The sequence below is a fragment of the Mercenaria mercenaria genome, chromosome 1, assembly GCF_021730395.1.
Source record: "Mercenaria mercenaria strain notata chromosome 1, MADL_Memer_1, whole genome shotgun sequence".
NCBI lineage: Eukaryota > Metazoa > Mollusca > Bivalvia > Venerida > Veneridae > Mercenaria > Mercenaria mercenaria.
The window spans coordinates 12,075,379-12,096,999 of record NC_069361.1 but is presented as its reverse complement, the minus strand read 5'-3'; the positions used below and the strand labels follow the sequence as shown (position 1 = coordinate 12,096,999).

The following is a 21,621-nucleotide window of genomic DNA, read 5'->3' as shown; positions in this document are numbered from 1 at the left end:
ACTTTTGTCCAATCAGCGTCTTCGGAGCGAGTTTTGAAAGCACCCGGAAGTTGACAGTGCTGGTCTCGCGCGATTTTAAAAAGAACTATTTTTCTAAAATGCAGAACTTTGCAAAACTTAAATACGCAGAACTGCGTAAGTTAGCCAAGAAAGCTGGTATTAAAGCGAATTTGAAGGTATGTTTCCCTAAATTATCCAAAAGAAACATATAACTGGTATGTCACCTTATTTCGCGACCGGCCAATCTGCCTTTTCCTTTGCATAATTGCCAACCCCTCCCACCTCTGGCCCCACAACAGGAGCTCTCCCCTTCCCGAATAGCCTTACTCATTTGGCTTATCAGGATGACTTATTTTATGATCTGATATTCTAAGTTATCTGATAGGAGAAGTCTTTCATTCTAAGCCTTTCCACCAACTGTACTTGTAGAACCACTTGCTGCTATTTTCGCGTTACATCTGGTCTCGTGGTATTTGATTTTTGCAAGAACAAAAATGTGCAGCGCTCTCTACAGTAAACAAATTTGACCTACTTTGAAAGCTGATTACCCAATTTTTGTAAACGTATTTCACACCCGATTTTTGTAGGCAGTGGCTACGATTACGGTACCGTAATCCTAGCCTCTGGTTCTAGGATTACGGAAGTTCCGTATTCCTAGACAACCCTATGAGGATAGGCTAGGATTACGGAAGTATTTAAGAGACATCAAAAATATGTTAGGGCATGCATAAATGATGTTGTAAACTTATTATTTCACTTTATTAAAATAGCGATTTTTGATGCCTGCCTTATTATTCCGTGTTATCTATCCGCCATTTTGGGTTACTATAATCTTAAACGCTATATTAATGGCGGCCTGCGGAAATATTATAGAAATATGAGGGTAAAAGTTAGGTTTAAAACAATATTCTATACTTTGATTTTTTTATTTATAACCATATTGTATGTTATTAAAGACCATTTGTATTGATTTGATGACAAAAATTGCAGGTATATATGAAACATAGATAATTCTATAATATTTCCGCGTGCCACCATTAAGATTACACTAACCCAAAACAGCGGATCGATTGCACGAAATAATAGTGAAATAAGTAATTTTACAACGTCATTTATGCATGTCCTAACATATATTTGATGCCTCTTAAATGCTTCCGTAATCCTAGCCTTTCCTCATAGGGTTGTCTAGGAATACGGAACTTCTGTAATCCTAGAACCAGAGGCTAGGATTACGGTACCGTAATCATAGCCACTGCCTTTTTGTAAACGTAGGTCAATTATTTTTAAATGCCCTCGTTGATAATTTGACTAAGTAAAATCGGTAATGAATTGTGTGTTGTCCATATATTTGACGGAATTACCCTTCCATTGTGTTAATTTTACATTGCAATAATTTTAATGTCTTACTCACGAAATCTGTTTTTTGAAAATTTAGCCCAGGTCCTATACATTTTACACTTTCATAGGAAGCGCTTTATCAAGTAGTATGCCGTACCGCGAAATTAGAATTAACTCCCTTGGCGAAAGTGAAAGTCACATGCACCGGAAACATGATCGGTTTAAAAGTAAACAAGGACTAGAAAAATGATTTTCTGGTTGAAATAATAGTGGAAAAGAAAAGGTTTACGAAGTTAATAGGAAATAATAGCAACATAATATTGTTCTTCTTTCCTTTATTCATTTATTCCCTTAGTACCGCGAAAATAGGTGCAAACAGGCTAAATGTTAGTATATATAATTATGTATATTGTTGGGAATGAATATGTTTAAACCAAAGACTGAAACAGATATAAAAATAAATAGATCGGCAACTAGTCAAAATAATTCGATGTTCGGATTGTTTTATATTTGTGACGGGGCAATTTAAACGTCAATACTTTGAAGGACCAAAATAATGGAGGATAAATCACAGCACACGGTCATGTGAAGTTATTGGTTTTAGTGCTTGCTCATATTGGCGTGTAGACACAGTAAACGTACATGTTAATTGTGTACAGTACATACATAGGTTTAAATCACCAGAAAATTTGTAATTTTGGATATTATTTGATAATTTTTACATAAATCAGTGAGGAATTGAATCCCCTTTCAATACATGTAAGTTTTATTTGAATTTATGATCAATTCATGACATAATCGGCATTTAAACCTATAGCATGTGAAGCGTCTGCAGCGATGAAAATTTCATCGGAAATGGCTTCCATTATTTTGGTCTTTCGAGTGTTTGATGCCAGTGGGGATATTGCCCATGAATATGAAAAAAATTATCTCAATATTTCCTAGGATCGCGTCAAATTTGTTGGACTAGATCGGCAACTTGAAAGGCATATAGAGCAAATCTTGCCAACATCATGTGGGAACTGAATGAGATCTCATTTTACATGTGTATGAAACAGACAGCAAAAGGATACTTTCTATCAGATTGTTTGTTTTTAGCTGTGTGAGTTATAAATTTGAAAGAACATTGGGGTTGAAAAATATATAAACTTTAGAAGTGGAAAAATATATGATACTCTTTAAGGGAAAATACAACAATTTTTGGCTAGGGAAAACAGCCTATATTGGGCTGTAAAAAATAGCAAATAAAATCACTGCAGATTTTTGCACTTTTTTACATCCGGTACTTGGTCGATGACAATACTTATTTAGTTTGAAGTGTTGAATCTTTTTTTGTGTTAAAAAAGAATAAATAGGAAACACATTGTTATACAATAATATACAATAAATGTAACATGCTTATTCAACAGGCTATGGAGGAGTTGCAGATGAAACCTCAACAGCATGCATGTAGACAGGAACTCTTAGCATAAGCCTCAAGTGGCTGTCTGCCACATTCAGTTAGCTGATACAAGGAACACTAATGTGGTGTTTAAAACCTTTCTTTAAGAATGTTAGGCATATCGAATATTCAGATATTAAAGTTTTTTACACATTCACAGTGTATATTTGTCTTTCTTACAGCATGAGAAGCTAGTTGCAGAATTGACTAAGTTCTATGAGAAACATGGAGCAGAGGTATGTAATTTACAATAGGTATTTTAAATGAAAGTTGTTTTTTTACAGTTTTAACATTGATTATATAACACAGTACCAAAAACCAAGAGTGTTCATATTATTACAAGTAGTCATATTATTGTCGGGGGAAAAATGGCCAATAGCTATTTAAGATTAATAAGAACAGAAAAGACCTTAAAAACCATTTCTTAAACCACTTGTCTAAATTTGGGAAAATTTCACAGAAATGTTCCTTGGGTGGGTATTGGACTTTACAAAAAATATTAAGAGCAATCTGGATTTGTCAGCATAAAAAAGAAATGACTGCCTGGGGTCTGTTTTTAGTGCACTTTAGAGCAATAGTAATTGCTAACCATCTGCCATCAGTCCATTCATGGTCTGTCCATCCACACTTCCTCAAATGACATTTTCTCTGAAACAGCTAGCCAGAATTGCTCCAAACTTGGTCAGGACCCTGACATTGTGACATCCTCAGTCAAGTTAGTTCAAATGTTTTAGCTTGGGCCCCGTTTAAGTGCTGATAGAGTATTAAATAGAAATACCTATAAATGACTTCATCTACTCATAAACTGCTTGATGGATCTTCATTGAACTTCATCTGTAACATCATTGTAAGGTCCACTCCCAATTTTTTTCTGATGGGGGCACCCAGCTACCTTCTAATGACTTGTTCACATTACTTGCTTTATAGATAGATCTACAACAAGCATCATTATAAGGTCTTTTCCAAATTTTATTCAGATGGTGGTGCTTGGTCCTTTTAATGGTCCTCTTAAGCTGAAAATAGAAATACATTGAAATGACATCATGAACAGCTTGATGGATCTTCACCAAACTTGGTCTTAGAATTATTGTAAGATCCTCTTCTAAACTTGTTCAAGGATGTACGAGCGAATTTTTTCTAACGTTAAGAATTTTCTCATATCCTGTGAGCTTGAAGAACATTAGTTTCTAAGACAAAGAAGAGCAGAAAAAACATAGGTCACCGAACTCGTTTTAATTTTATAGGGTATTTTCTTCACCCACTGTTTACGCATTTCTGAAATTTTGTAAAATTGAAAAAATGTTGGTACTTTATAAAACATATAATATCCTATTTAATCTTATAGGGATTTCAGGTCTTACAGGTTAATATGAATATATGGTGATGTCAGTATTATATAAGAATAAATGTCACTAACAAATCTCTTTAATTTTTACATGTTGACATAATTACCCCACCCACTTTATTTTCAATGGAAAAAACGTATTTAGATCTACAAAAAAAATTCCGACGTTAAGATTTTCAAAATATTTTTTGCAGCATTAATGACACACAAAAATGCTTCAAAATGGAAAGGAAAAAAGTTGGGGTCACCGTGCATCTAAGAGATTTATTAAGAAAAAACTGTTGAAAAGTGGTGAATTTTGATATTTTTTGTTCTTTTTGTTTTAATTTATATTTTCTAGATAATGTAAAGTGCTATCTTGAAAACTTTTATTTTATTTATAGCATTATATGCAGAGCTCCAGATAAGCTTTTGGTGCAATTGGGTATTTACTCATCACTTTTTGTCTGAATTGGGTATTGGAAATTTGAATTGGGTAAAAATAATATCATTACCCAGCCTTTTCAGAAGTAATTGGGTATTTGCTAAAACCAATTGGATATTTTACCAATCTCGCTCTAACAATTGAGTATTTTTTTGCTTACAGTATACATGATATATATCATTAAACAGGACTGACTAAGTATTTTAATGGCACCCTTCAATGTTTGATACAAAAATGTATTTAAAATTGTAATGAATGTTTCATACTGTTGTTTTCTTTTTCACTTTTAATGCAGTCTGAGATCAGTTCATCCACAATATCCCGAACGATATGGTCACCGCAATATGCATTCTCCCAAAAGATGTCATCCAGTATTGGTGACACTGCATCGTCACAAACAGATAACTGTCATTGTTGAACAGCAAAATATCCCACTAATTTGTTTGTTTGTGCTGCAACAATGTTTTTTCTGCAACCTCTTTACATTTTATCGGCGTAAAATTGTTTACAAAGCGTCCAAATAACACCTATCAGCCGACTGAATGGTCCTGTTATTTTTCCGATAAATTGCAACCTGTTCTGCAGTAACGTATAACCAGTCAGTCAAACCTAGCGTTAAAGTCTCGTACCCGTTCTAGTTATAAGGAAAATGCGATACGCAAGCTATTTTTTACGAATTGGGTATTAGGAATTTTAATTGCGTTTCAGTACGCACACTGTATGAATTCAATTGGGTTATCTGCAATTTTAATTGCATAAATACGCAAATACGCAGCTTATCTGGAGCTCTGATTATATGTATCAATCAGAAAAATATCAAAACCAAACCTGATCTACTTTAATAGATATTTGAAATTACCTACCCCTACCCCATTGTAAATGTTACATGAATTTTAGGCAAATGCTAGCCAAAAATAAGGGTGAAAAAAATTTTTCCGCAAAAAGCATAATATATTTGGTTAAATGGTACATTATTAGCCGTATTTTAATTATTAAGCATTATTTTTTGGCAAAACTTTTGTTAGAAAGCAATATTCGAAGAAACATTTTTCAAAATGGCGGATATCCTGAAAAAAACGCTCGAACATCCTTATAGTGGCCACTAGAGTGAAATATAGAAGTACCTTTAAACAACTTTTCATGAACCCTTAGATGCAGATAACCATTATACAGAGACCTACCAAAACACCCTCAGCTTGCTCTAGTTATCTGTGTGTAATTTTTTCCACCCAGTTTTAAAAACTTAAGATGCATACAATGTTTGAACTGTTTTTCATCTGTCACTCTTATTTATGTAATCAGCTTTTGCTTGTGGAACTTTCGACACCTGGTGCAGTATGGCTCTCTTCCAAAGTTGCACTGTCTAACCTGTTTAAGTTCTGAAATTCTGGTGAGCATCAGATCTAGGGCCATAATGGCCCTCTTATTCCCTATAGTGCTATATATAAAGCTTTAAAAATCTTCTCTGCCGAATCTGTAGGCCAGCTTTTAAATTGATTTGATAGAAATGTTTATTGTTATACCTATCTAGGCTGTGAATATCTTTTTTTTTACTAAGAGGGGAAGGGGCCCACACCCTTGACTAGGGGAAATATAGCCTTGTGATTGGACAAAGGGAAATGAAAACCCTGATATAAAGTCAGGTTTTTATTAAAACAGCATGATTTGGAAGAGGGGAGGAGGCCTATGAATGACCCCTATCATGGAATATAAAAACTGGTAAAAATAGGGTTGTTATGGCTCTCTTGTAGATTTTTCAGTTGATGGAAAAAAGTGGTCTTTTTCAGACGATTTTTTTTTATAATTACATTAACATTTAAGTTTGCTTTAAACACTGTTGCTGTAGTGCTTATTGTTGTTATAAACAGGAAAGTGAAAAACCAATGGTTCAGGCCAAGGTCTTACCAAAGACACCAACATTGGTTACAAAACCGAAAACACCAGTGTCTGCGCAGAATTCCAGGACACCAATACTGGTTGCAAAGCGACAGACTCCATCATCAAAACCCAAGACACCAACTCAAGTAGAGAGGGTAACACCTAACCAGCAAGGAAAACCAATGACTCCTGGATCTGCAAAACCTGTGTCCAGGTGGGAGAAACGTGTATTTTCCCCAGCCATAGCAGTCAGACCAGCCACTCCGGTTCACAAATCTGCCACACCCACAATCAAACCTGCCACACCTCAGACCAGACCTACACTTGCCAGTAGTAGACCTGCCTCTTCTCCTAAAGTAGCTGGCAAAAGGAAGCAAACAGACACAGTAAGAAAGTGGTTTTCATTATAATAATGTGGAAATCTTTTGTTTGAAGTCAGCTTTGAAATACTTGCACTATTTCTGTGACTTTTTAAATGCAATTGTTACTGTCTTTTGGTAAATTAATGTTTGACATACAAATTACACACAAAATGTATTTACTAATTAAACATTTTGATGTCAATTATACTTAACCTTTAGCCTGCTGGAGGCAAGTTATTCTGCTTTTGCGACCAGCGCAGACTAAGATCAGTCTGCACATCCATGCAGGCTGATCATGGTCTGCACTGTTCGCTATTCAGTCAGTAAATTTTCAGTGAACACCCCTTGGAATAATAAATGATATTGACCATATTGAATGATGGATCAGTCCATTTTAGAAATTTAGCAGGGTAAAGGTTAAAAAGTGAAATAAAGCATTGTGTCTTATTCTCACTGAATGTTTTGGCTGAAATAATTTCCACAAAATGGCAAATCGTGACAGGTTTACTGCATAATTAAGATTAGATGAAAATGATGTTTTGCATTTTGCAATGTTTTACTGATATATGGAAACTGTTTCATTTTTCAGCCTGAAGTAAGCCAACCAGCAAAGAAGCGAAGAAGTACATTTGAAAAAGTAGCAACACCAGATCTGAAGTCACCCAAAATTGGTGAAAACAATACCAAAAATCGTAGGAGTACCTTTGAGAAAGTCCCCACACCAAATCTAAAGACACCTGAAATTGAGAGCCCAATGCGTAGAAGATCTGGGCGACAGAGTGCAGGCTCGAGCCAGTCAGTAACAGAGATGTTAGGAGCGATGAATGGTGATATGAATGATGAGGAAATGAAACAGAGTCTGTTGTCAGTTCTCGATAAAAATGTTCAAGATAAAGGTATACTGACAATTCTATTTTAAATTGTTCATTTATATTGTTGGCATAAAATTTCATGGTGTCAGCTATTGCCTAAAGATACTGAAAAAAAAAATACTCAGAGATTATTAATGACTTGATGAAAGAAAGTCTAGTTCAGTGTTATACCAGCACATTTGAAATAGTAAAACTTACCTAAATTCGTGCGATAAATACAGTCTGAAAAAAATCAAGTGTTCAGGAAAAGCAGTGATAAAATAAACAATGTCTCCCTTGCATTAGGATTGTCTTCCTTGTTTTCAGCGAAAGCAGCTCCAGCACCTGGAAGCACAAGTATACCAAGGTTTGCAGCATTTGTGAAGAAACGCCAGGAGGCTAAACCTATCACACCAGGTAATATTGAGGCCATCTGTTAAACATGGTGCTCATTTTGTAATTGGATTAAATGTTGCAATCTTGTATATATTCATGCTATATGGTGACTGTTATACAACAATATTATCATCACGTTCAAATCTGCTTGGTAACCCACAGTATCTGATTGGCAATCCTTTTTTCAAGACATGCTGCTCTGTTCTGTTCTGTGATATTTTAACGGAAACCGTACATCCTATAGCTGTTCAAGAACATGTTCAAATTTAAACAGACACAGTTTAGGTCATGTGGCATCTATTCAGCTGTACAGCTGAAAGAAAATTCCGAAATGCCTCTCCAGATATTATTCACCTTCTGGCACTTGGGTTGATCTGTGGGCCTGCACTCTAGCTGGGTATTGTACTGTTAAAAATAAAGATATGTCCACTTGCCCCTGAAAGTCATAAATTAGCAGGGCATGTCAGAATGCTAACTCCGGTTGCTGGCAGCTTCAAATTCAGGTTTAAAGTAAGTGTTGCCAATGTTCAATTGTTTACTGATGAACATATGTTATTAATTGGACAACACATTAGTGTCGATGTAAATGTCTTAATTTGTAGAATTCGAAATAAATTTGTAAGTAATTTGTATAATACCACTGGCAAGTTGAAATCAGTGTGAGCAAGTTAACATTAGGAGCACTGCAGTAGAACCAAATTCAAAAAAAAATTTGATTAGCTGATTTTTAAAAAAATCTACAAGGTGCTGTCGTATGATAGTTGACTGTGGTTAAGATTTTTGTTTAGGTTCACCTTTTCTTAAAAACTGTTAAGAGCTACTGCTTTGGAATTTTGTACACTTGTTTTTCATCAGTAGATGAGTATGTCAGGGGCGGCAAATTCAATTGTCCATATTGCCCAGGTTGTCCAAAAGCTTGTACGGACAAGTGAAATTTGACCAGAATTTACTATATACTGTGAAATCAATAATAGTCGTGGAGGACTAATTTTCGTGGATTTCATCGTTGAGACAATCCACAAAATTTAATCTCAACGAACAAGTAAAATTCCCATTCATTGTATGTTTAAAAGTTGAAATCCACAAATTTATATCCCCACAAAATTCCATTTGGAACAAAACCACGAAATTTCATGTCCACGAAATTAAATGATTTTACAGTAACTATCATACGGACAAGTAAAAAATAGCAAATGACAAAAACGGACAAGCAAGTAAACATCCTGCTTCTTGCATTTTTCAGAATTATGGCCTTTAATGACTTATAAAATTGGATTTTCATAATTAAATATATCATTAAGGTCCACTTTTCTAGAATTGTATGAAAGTGTTTATGCTCCTGTTAGAAGTGTAAGTAAGTTTAGGACCATAACTTGCATTTTATCAGAATTATGGCCCTTTTTACCTAGAAAATTGGTTTTTGACTTTCATCCATTAAATATTTTGTATATGTTCACTTTTCTTGAAGGTAAAGAGCTACAGGTTTGAAGCTTTAATTTCTTTATTGTCAAAAAAGTTTATAAGAAGACCAAGAACCATAACTCTTTTCTCTTGTGTATTGCCTAATTTCAGGTACTTACAGACAAGTAGTTCTATCGTTAATCCAAGCATTAAAGAAAAAAATGGGCTTTTTATGCCCCCAGCATCTACTGATGCGGGAGGCATATAGTGATTGTCCTGTCCGTTCGTTTGCCGTCTGTACCAGGTAAACCAAATGGGACCGTTTCGTCTAGCATCAATACCCCTTACTAGAATAACTTGATACTAATGCAGATGTAACCTGTGATCATTCCTCATCTTCAGACATCACCTGACCTCAGTTTGACCTTGACCTCTTTTTGGACTTAGGTTGCTTTATATGGGCCATCTCTTGGTTAACCAAATGGGATCATTTCGTCTAGCATCAATACCCCTTACAAGAATGAATTGATACTAATACACATGTAAACTGTGACCATTCCTCATCTTCAAACATCACCTGACGTCAGTTTGACCTTGACCTCATTTTGGACTTAGGTGCAAAATCTATCGACAAGGATGCCACTTGGGGCATCAAGCGTTTATTGAACGCAGCTGTTGTATATGGTATTTCCATTTTTATACTGAAAGAGCGGGGCGTATTATGTGAACATCCGTCTCGGCGGTGGGTGGGTGGCGTCCAAAAGCATGTCCGCACTCTTAAGTCTAAAAGTTTTCATCTGATCTTCACCAAACTTGTTGACAATATTTATGGGCATAATATTTAGGCCAAGTTCGATAACTACCCAGATTGCCCCAGGCAGTCTTGGATTATAGCCCATGAATTACTGCGACTTAAGCCTTGTCCGCCCTCTAAGTCAAACGGTTTTCATACGATCTTCACCAAACTTGATGACAATGTTTGTGCGCATAATACCTCGGCCAGAGTCGATAACCACCCAAATCGCCACAAGCGCCCTTGGATTTTGGCCGTTGAATAAACAAAACTGATTATTAAGACATGCTTATTTTGTGACAGTCTAGCACTATTGTTGCTGATACAAAAATAATGTTATATTCTTTTTATAGGAAACAAAGACTGGGATAAGATTCACAAAAAGAATTTTGACAAGTTTGATTCCATTGATGTATATCTGAACAAGAAACGAAAGAGGGCCGAGGAGATGACGGCATCAGTGAAGAAGGCCAAGACATTGCTGAGTGAGGTTCGCACAGCTGTAGATAAATTGAAATCTCACAAAACGCCCGATACTAATGAAAATAAAGTAAGTTTAGTGGCGAAACTTAATATTTACCAATGATTTTGTGAAACATTTAGATTCATGACATTTTTTTTATAACTGACAAAAAGTAAAACATTTTTTGCACAGTACATGTATTTAAGTCATGTTCAAGATGCTAGAAAGTTAAGCACTTGTTTATATAAACATTATTGACTGTTTGAAACATAAGTAGATCTATTGTACCATGCATTAGTGTCCTGATTTTATTAAATTTTGTATGTAAGCTGGTATCTCAGTAGCCACTAATGAATATGAATGGATTGGAACTTAACACACCTGCTCACTGTGATGAGCTGGCATGCAGTGTGCTGGTTCCAGAACTTTATTATATATTTTTACAAAGTTATGAATTGATTTCAATTAAAGTTTTTGTATATAAACTTGTATCTCAATAACCACATGTAGGAATGGATGGAAATTTAACACTGTTATTCACAGTGTTGATATGACTTGCAACGCAAAAAATCCATAACTCTGTGTTGCTTTTCCTTAGTGTTGTGGCCCTTTTTCAACTCGGCAATCAATTTGTTTGGTATAGTTATTACTATACTCTGTTGTCTCATTTAACATCATGACAGGGAAAAGTTCTACAAAATTGTTGGCCCTTTTGTACTAATTAATGTATGTTGGTTTTTTCATTATTTTGACTTTTTTGCGTACAGGACTTTTGATTGCTGAGCATTGTGGTCCTCAACATATGAACAAAAAAGTTAAGTTATAATTTAAAAAATCATAAAGACTTGAAGATATTTTATATTATGTAATTACATGTTGAGGGATGTCTTTTAAAGAATTTGCTCCAAATTATGTTTATATATTCACTGATATAATGTACACTTTTATTTGCATGTTTCTTTGCAGCAAATAAAGGTATATACTTTCTGAATAATTTTTTGGCTCATTTCTGTTTTCAGTTTGTAAAACCGAGAGTATCAAATGCCAACAAGACAACACCGTTCAAGCCCACAGTGGTGAACACTAGTAAAATGAACTTAAACTTTGGAACAAAGAAATCGCCAAAAACCTTGCCAAGGAATCCAACTAAACCTGTTGTCTCCTCCACAGTGAAGAGTACTCAGCCAGCAGCCAGGAAATCCACAGGTTCAGTTGCACAACGCAAATCATTGAGTATGTATTTCCAAGATGTACTTTTAACAGTTTATTTAACTGTCAATCTTTACAGTAAATTCCCTTTTGTTGCAGCTTCTGTGCTTTATTTACAAGAAAAGCTTTGTCTAACAATGAATCTAAAAATTGTAAAGTTGATTTTTCATGGGCAAGACAAATGTTGCCCTTAGCAGGGCTCACACTGGCCTCCAAAAAAATAATAGCCAACTTTTGAACCTATAAAAGAAATAATAGCCAAAACTGATGCGGACCTTTGTGTGCAATGTTTTATAAAGTAAAAAGAACAAATCTGAACATATATTTTCTTGGTTGCTTTGAAAAGTTTTAGGCCCCAACAGGGGGTGTGGGCATTAGGGATTCAGGAAAATTACCTCCTAATATTGGGGGTGGGCTCCCACTATAAATGTTTTCGAAGATAAGGCTACATTCTGATGGCATTTACTGGACACATGTCAGACCTGGGGTAATTAAAAATGTAATTGTAATTAATTGCAATTAAATTACATTCCTAAGTAATTGAATGTAATTGGGTCATTTATCAGTAACATGTAATTGTAATTTAATTAATTACAGAGCAGTTTTAGGGTGTAATTGACAATTACATTTCAATTACTTTCCAATTATATGGCACATGCTAATCCAGTTTGTTGAACAAATAGTATTGGAGGTAATAAACAGTCCGCTTTATCGGTTTTTCTACACTAGCTGACCGTGTGTTACTGCCTCACTTGCCATAATTATTTATGCAGCTATGAAATAAAATAATCGCCAGTTCATGTCGCCAGAATAAAAAAATATTCGCCATTTAAATAAAATAATCGCAAATGGCAATAATGGCGACTGACAGCGTGAGTCCTGCCTTAGCATTTTCAGAAAAGATATAATCAATGTCATACAGATTTGTTGTTTGCCAGTATGTCTACATATCCAAGGAAGCATGAACATGTTCTTATTAAGTTTCAATTGAAGTATAGTTGAAAAGCAGTAGTATTACCTTAGACATTATATGACTGAAGACATAATGCTGTTATACGATAAAATGTAAGCTGATTGTATTTCTGTTTATATTTACGAACAGAGCTACTTGTTAACTCTGAACAGTGGTAAATATTAAGCCAAAACATGCCAAGCACTTATTGTAAATGGCATAATCCTGCCATTGTCCCATATGATATCATTGTGGTATGAATGAAAACATATAAAGGGAGGTAATAGATATGTATAGTTACATCCTGTTCCAGAAACATGGGTGGTGGCCATGGTTTAAGGTGAATAGATGCACGTTTATTCCCAGTGATAGCAGCACTAACTTTTTTTCCTATTCCCAGGGATAGCAGCATTAACTTTTTTTCCCATTGAACCAAAAAAACACAAATTTTTAAGATTTAGTGGACCCTACAATCTTACCAACAACATTTAAATGGGGGAAAAAACCATAGGAATTTTAGTTTCTTTATTATAGGATTCTGTTTTGCACTCAAAATAATACATTGTAGATCTTTCATGATACTATAAAGCATTTTTAGCTCGACTATTCGAAGAATAGTCTAGCTATTCTACTCACCCTGGCGTCGGCGTCAGCGTCGGCGTCACACCTTGGTTAAGTTTTTGCATGCAAGTACATACAGCTATCATTTAAAGGCATATAGCTTTGAAACTTATTTATTCTTTTTCTAGGTCAATTACCAACCTCACTGGGTCAAGTTCCATAACTCTAACATGTATTTTGAGCAAATTATGCCCCCTTTTGGACTTAGAAAATTCTGGTTAAAGTTTTACATGCAAGTTACTGTCTCCAAAACTAATGCAGATATTGAATTGAAACTTCACATGTGTCTTCGGGGTTATAAAACTAGTTGATAGCACCAAGTCCCATAACTCTGACCTTCATTTTGGCCAAATTATGCCCCCTTTTGTACTTAGAAAATTTTGGTTAAAGTTTTGCGTGCAAGTACATACAGCTATTACTAAAAGGCATATAGATTTGAAACTTATTTTTTCTTTTTCTAGATCAGTTACCTACCTCACTGGGTCAAGTCCCATAACTCTGACATGTATTTTGGCCAAATTATGCCCCCTTTTGGACTTAGAAAATTCTGGTTAAAGTTTTGCGTGCAAGTACATACAGCTATTACTAAAAGGCATATTGATTTGAAACTTATTTTTTCTTTTTCTAGATCAATTACCTACCTCATTGGCTCAAGTCCCGTAACTCTGACATGTATTTTGAGCAAATTATGCCCCCTTTTGGACTTAGAAAATCCTGGTTAAAGTTTTGCGTGCAAGTACATACAGCTATTACTAAAAGGCATATTGATTTGAAACTTATTTTTTCTTTTTCTAGATCAATTACCTACCTCACTGGGTCAAGTCCCATAACTCTGATATGTATTTTGAGCAAATTATGCCCCCTTTTGGACTTAGAAAATCCTGGTTAAAGTTTTACATGCAAGTAACTATCTCCAAAACTAATGCAGATATTAAATTGAAACTTCACATGTGTCTTCGGGGTTATAAAACTAGTTGATAGAATCAAGTCCCATAACTCTGACATGTATTTTGGGCAAATTATGCCCCCTTTTGGACTTAGAAAATCCTGGTTAAAGTTTTGCGTGCAAGTACATACAGCTATTACCAAAAGGCATATAGCTTTGAAACTTATTTATTCTTTTTCTAGGTCAGTTACCAACCTCACTGGGTCAAGTTCCATAACTCTTAACATGTATTTTGAGCAAATTATGCCCCCTTTTGGACTTAGAAAATTCTGGTTAAAGTTTTGCGTGCAAGTTACTATCTCCGAAACTAATGCAGATATGGAATTGAAACTTAACATCTTTCTTCGGGGTTATTAAACTGGTTGATAGCATCAAGTCCCATAACTCTGATATGCATTTTGGTCAAATTATGTCCCGTTTCGAACTTAAAACTCTTTCGATATTTAACATTTTTGGTAATAATTTCCTGCTTCTGTGACAATATTTCGAATAGTCGAGCTTGGCTGTCTTATGGACAGCTCTTGTTATATTATAACTTAGAAATGACTTCAGAAAATTTCAGCATTTAAACTATCAAGTCTTCTTATGTAGGCTACTTAAATTAAGATTAACAACTTCTGCATTTTTGGTGGTGAAAAGGACCTATCAGCTTTCAGGATTTACAGGCCCACCTGATACTCTTTTGTCCGTGGGTCAGGGAACCACTGCTAGTATTAGTCCCTGATTCCATATACCTGGGAGGTTGCCATGATTATGTCTTATCAACATAAAATATAAAAATCTATAAAATGACAACAAAAATGATGCAGTCTACAATAAGAACAATAGTAAGCTCAGATACAATTCTTTAAGTTTGTTTTTATGGTAAAGCAACATATGTAGGTGGTCTAGAGGTAACACGTTTGACTGTCAACCCAGAGGTCCAGGGTTCAAATCCCGGTCCGGGCACTGGAAATTTCCGAGATGCTCTTGAGTGTCTCCAACCTAACTTAGAGGCCTGTACTGGTTGTTCCCAGGAAAGACGACTTCGCATGTTTCGGTGCTATACACTGGGCACAGAACCAGACTGTCTATTCGCAAAGAGCTAGGCTAAAGTTAGCCGGACAAGTCTGTATCTAAAAAAGATTTCTCTCTGTCTGTTCTGGTGGCTTTATCTCACTTTGTCCATCTGGTCAGATCGCTCTCTGTCTGTACTAGTAGAGGATGAATTTCGCGCCCTGTGTGGCTGCGTTTGCTATATGTAAAGTGCCTTTGAACGTGTTTATCATGAAAAAGGCTACATATATTGGTATAAAATTAATAATAATAATTCATCGTAACATGTGATTTCTTTTATATAGCCACACCGTTTAAATTTACTGCTGTAAATCCATCCACACTGAACCACACCATTGCTTCAACGAAGAAACCGGCATTCGACTTGAAGGCCAGTCTTGCAAGGCCTATAACATGGAAGCCCCACAAAGGAAAACTGAAACCAGTAGATAGTACCACCAAGAGTCCAGTTTATAGTAAGGCTGTCAGTGCTGCCAAAATAAAGAAAGACAGGTACATCTCCTCGATGTTTAGATTTTTTATAGAGTAAAAATACTGAGAGAATCCTTCGTGGCTGAGTGGTTCAGGTCTCTGACAACAAGTCCTTACTTACATGGGTTCTAGCCCCGCTGAGGTCTTCATTCGAGGAAGCCATCCATCTGGCCTGTGGATGATTGGTTGTTCTACCATAGTGTGTGCCCAGGTCTGATATATATGCCTAAATGTGTACAAAATAACACTGTGATATTTAGATAGTTTTAAAGATCATATACAATTTTACTCATAAAAGATTTGAAAACTACCATTCATACTCCATGTCAGCAAAGGGTCAAATGTCTGTGTGAGGCTGCTGTTAAATGTTTTTGACTATGCCAATGGAAGCCATAAGCTTGCACAAACCATATACAAAATCTTAAAAGATAACTTAAAAATTGAGTAATGTTATTTAAATGTCAACTTCAGCCACTCTTAGCTGTTATAAGAGTGAAAGAGATAGTACCTCATGGATGAAACAATTTATTTCAGAGAAGTGACACGGACAAATGTAGCAAAGAGACGAGCAGATAAGAAACACAACGCACAGATGGCCAGAAGAGGGATAAAAATATGAAAAATTAACATTGTTGTAACAAAATGAAACCATACTTGTCACTTGTTTACCAGTGTTCCTATGAAAGAAATACTAATTCTGAAGTAGTATGTTTTCTAGTGCCAAGTAGAATCTATCATATAGATAACTTTGAGATGGAACAGTATTTCAACAGTCCTACACAAATAATAGACTGCCAGTGCCATATTGGAAAGTTTAGTATCAGCCTTCGATACAATGCACTTTTCTTGTTGAGAAAAAAAATCAACTTAAATGTGTTAAAGCAATCACAAATAGCATAATTGTTCATATGGAAATCTTGCCATTGACAAATTTTTAATACATTTTTTGAAGCATTTTGTGTATATCTTTATATAGTTGAATGTCATTCAATTCAGATATTAAGGTGTAATTCTTTTATTATTCTTCAATAATTTTTAGCTTCCCCAATAAAGACAAATAAAGTTTGAAGGAAGCCATTGATGATTTCCTGCACCTTGTTAGTATAAATAGTTCTACAGCTTGTACTGTTTTTACAAACGTTATTTTTGAGCAACAGTTGGACTCATATTCGATAGGATTTCACAGTAGCAAACAGCTGATGTAATTCTGTTTTTCAAATTTGCCAGACATTGATTATGTCCAGTTTTCATAATGTTTGAATTGTCTCTACCATAATTAAAGTTGTAAAATTGGCACTATGTTAATTTTGATGGTATGTTGTGTATATATGTATATATCCATGGTGCTGTATGTCTTACTTTTACCTGTACATCTTTCTATCATCTATTCCTATATCATCTGTTTCTAATATCATCTGTACATAGGCATTTCATCAAAATTTAATTCATTAGTTTTTATTTTTCTTCTTTTTTTATTGTTTTATGCATGTTTTATTCGAAATGTGCGCCAGTTTTGGTTTGGTTCGAGTTAAGTTTTTGTAATACATAAAAAATAGCGGCAAGTCGTTCACAATGTCATTTTCATTGCTGACTGTATTTTATGTCAAGATTGTTCAACTTGCAAGAATCCATATTTGTAATTTTGATTTATAGATTTGTACACTTTGTCAGTCATGCCTTCATTTGAATACTGCTTAGATAAAAGCATCAAGACATAATATGTATATAGTCAATATAAATTAACAGTCATTTTGGCTTTATACTTAATACCAGTGATACACACTAAGGTGAATCAGTTAGTATTTATATTTCAGGTAGTATTTATATTACTTCAGTACTCCAGTGAATCTTAGTCAAACTTGTGATTACCATGTTTTGAGCACTTTGGGTAAATGATAAAAGCTTTTATTGCCAACCATTTTAACTTAGGATAAGGCCTGCCCTGTGTTCTAGAACTTTTTTGGTTTTCATGGATGTTAAATTTTGTAGACACTTTACCAACTTGTCTTGTTTATAGACATAGAATTGACTTATAGCAAGGGAGATGATAGTAAGAAGTAAGATTAACCACAAATAGTAACATTTATTTCCCTTTACATGGGAAAAAAAGACAGTTTAAATGAAAAATTTACTGGACAGCATGATCCAAGCTGTTTTGTGAAATTCATTCTAAGTGTGTGCTTTAAAAAGTCCTAACAGCTTTAATATTTGGTCTTGTAGCAGATTCGTTTGAAACTAATATCGGATTGTTTTTCAGGTAATACAGCTTAAATTTTTCTATCATGGTTGTCAAAGATAATTTTTCAGTGCAAGTATAAATTAGATGATCATTGCCTAAGGAACGATACAAATATATGACCTGTTGTATTATTTTGTTATAGATTTGCATTAACAACTATATTTGAAGGTCTATGTCAGATCAAAACTGGACGATATAGTTAAAATAGTTAAATTCTATCCAGTGTGTTACTTTGTGTTGCCACGTCTTTCTTTGGTTTTGTTTTAACTATATATTTAGATGAAATTCATTGGATATGCAAGTTTGAATGCCTTTGCCTATCTTGGTTCTGCAACCAACTAACACAGATGAGAAATAAATGAAATCAGAAACTAAACACGGTATTAAAACGTTCTTTTTGCTTCAGATTGTTGAAATAATCTGATATTCATCAAATTCAAATGTAAAAATAGAAATTATATTGAAATAGAAAGAAATACTTGGCTTTTTATACGCCCAAAGGGACGTATTATGTTATACCCCCGGTGTCCTTCCTTGCGTCTGTCCGTCTGTTAGCAATTTCATGTCCGCTCTGTAACTCTTGAACCCCTTGAAGGATTTCAAAGAAACGACACAAATGTTCTGGACGACATGCAGAGTGCATGTTCTTGATGGCTCGCTTCAAGGTCAAGGTCACACTTAGGGGTCAAACGTCATATGTGTTCCATGTCTGCTCTGTAGCTCTTGAAGGATTGTAAAGAAACTTGTCACAAATGTTCACCACACCGAGAGGACCTGCAGAGCACATGTTCTGGATGTCTCACTTTAATGTCAAGGTCACACTTTGGGTCAAAGGTCATCGCTCTGTAACTCTTGAACCTCTTGAAGGATTTCGAAGAAACTTTACATAAATGTACACCACATTGAGACGATATGCAGAGCTCATGTTGATGGCTAGTACAAGGTCAAGGTCACATTTAGAAGTCAAAGGTCATACCTTCGGGCGTATACTGCTCCGCATTGTGGTGCTCTTGTGTAATATTTTCATATTAAAGGTGTTGGGGGTAATTACAAAATTTTAAGAAGTCAATAAATTCTAGTAATAAAGGATCTAACTTTATATGATGGGTCTTTTTTTAAATAAATCTGTTGAAGGAATATACAAAACAAAACTGAAAAATGTTGTGGAATATTGCTTAAATGTGATAGATCACCTTTAATACTAGAAATATAATATTTTTGTCCAAAAGATGATTGTAGGTTGGAAATTATGTTACTACCTGTACAAAATTGTGTTGCAATACAGAACTTCTGATTAAATGTACACATTTTTATGAAACCGACTCTTGGAACAGAAAATGCCCAAACCTTAAAACAGTAACTTCTCTCCACCATATATTAAATGGCATCTCAAGTTATTATTGAATCTGTTAGATGCCACTAGATCAATTCTAGAATATGTTGCATTTTATTTTTATCTATTTTTTTTTTACATGTGTTGCCTTTTTATTTGCACATTGTATTCAGTCAGTAAAGTAATTCAGTAGTCAGCCTATTCATTAGATGCAGAATTTGAGCCTTTCAGCTTGGTGCTGAAGTAAGGAGTCCTGGGCTTTTATTGCCTTCTTGATAGGTTTAAACTATTCAGCTGCATTTGTCATTCAGTCATGTTTACATGGGTGAGTTATCAGATGGCTGTAAGCAATGTATGTCTTTCTAGGAAGAAACTCCAATGAAATAACTGCAACTGTAATTCTGTGAAATTGTTGAGTTAAGACCAGAAAAGAAAACAAAACAGTTCTACTTTTGCAAAATTGTTTTTTACTCATTTTCTCATTTGGCTAAACTTTCCCATTTCTGATTTTATTGTTGAGCCCGCTTGCGGTGAGCTCGATATAGTCGTCACCTTTGGTGGGTCGGTGTATGTGCGTGCGTCCGTCCATGCATCCGATTTTGTCCGGACCATAACTTTGACATGCATGGACCAATCTTGTTTATATTTGGCATGAATGTTTACCTCAATGACAAGGAGTCTCATGCACAAACCCCATGTTCCTATCTTAAAGGTGAAGGTCACAGTTGGAGGTCAAAGGTCAAATTGAAGTTTGTCCAGAGCATTTCTTCTTCATGTATGGTGGGATTTTGATGTAACTTGGCATGAATGTTCACCATTATGAGATATAATGTCATGCGCAAGAACCAGGTCCTTAGGTCTACGGTCAAGGTCACACTTAAGAGGCCAAAGGTGCTGGCGGGCTCGACATTCTGCCCATGGGGATGCAGAATGTATTTCTGTTTTTCTGCATGATGGCCAAATACCTTGTTTTCTAGTTTCGCTTTCGTTGGAAAACATTGTCATTGTTTGGCTTCCACTGTTTATGGACAACTTTTCATTACTTCATGGTGAAGTATATTAAGCATTTAGATCAGTATTGGCATAATTCAGAAGTTCTTCCTTTAATTATAAAGTATTCCTGTGTCTTTTGGCCATTACGAGTACATGGCTTTTTATACTAGCAGAGAAATGCTTGGCTTATACACGGAGAATATAAATGGAAACATCCAGCAGTCATTTCAGGTCCATTATGCATGTATGCAGAGGGTTTATATTCAACATTCTCAGTCTGAAATTGACACATTTAACTAAGATCCAAAACAAAAGTTTTTTAACTTTAATAGGTTTTTTTTTTTAGCAAAAACCTGACAAAATCACAAACGTAGCATAATAGTCATGTTTTATAAAAAAATTACCTGTTATCAGATTTAAAACTTGGATCTATAACAAAACAAGCAATTTGAAAATAGATTTTTCTGAATCTGAACATAGTTGAATACACACCCTTGCTTTGATATTGTGACCAGGAAACTATTTTATTTTTGTACTGTTGTGTTGGCTTTTTATCAACTATGTCATACTGTTGTTTCAAAGCTTTATATTAGAGATTATATCTGTAACCTCATACCGAGTGTTTAGTTTCTTTGCTTCCAAAATACAGTATATGCATTCAATTTCGCCCTCAAAAGTTCGGCATTGGCTAACTTCAAGCTTACTGCACAAGCTTCAGCTTTGTGTATATTTTCACAACAGTTTTGCTGTTGTATGGAGTCAAGGTTTCCAGTCTGAATATAATTTCTTGTCCATCTGTCTGAATTTGTGTTCAGCATATTTCAAAAAGTATTTGACCCGGAGTCATCAAACCTGACAGGAATATTATTCAGCATGTGACGTGCACCTAGGGTTTTGTTCGGGATATCTGTCCATCAGACCAGATTAATGGCCCTTGACTTAGTCAAAAATATGCATTTAGGGCATAAAAGTTTGTGTTCCATGTATCTTAAAATTTTCTTGACCTAGAGTCATAAAACAGGATTGTAACATAGCTTGTGAAGTTGTGCACCTGGTGTTCTTTTTTTATACCCCCACAAAACTAAGTTTAGGGGGATATATAGGAGTGA

The 21,621-nt window shown here is 35.0% G+C and overlaps 1 protein-coding gene across 1 annotated transcript; it reads left to right on the top strand.

Annotated features, from left to right (window-relative positions):
* Positions 1-17: 17 nt before the first annotated feature.
* On the top strand, positions 18-21,125 carry LOC123544971 (nucleolar and spindle-associated protein 1-like). Its single transcript, XM_045331159.2, has 9 exons — positions 18-176; positions 2,962-3,015; positions 6,417-6,812; positions 7,378-7,684; positions 7,967-8,056; positions 10,583-10,779; positions 11,712-11,925; positions 15,761-15,968; positions 16,482-21,125. The coding sequence occupies exons 1-9, from the start codon at positions 99-101 to the stop codon at positions 16,564-16,566; spliced, it is 1,629 nt and encodes a 542-aa protein (XP_045187094.2). The 5' UTR covers positions 18-98; the 3' UTR covers positions 16,567-21,125.
* Positions 21,126-21,621: the final 496 nt, after the last annotated feature.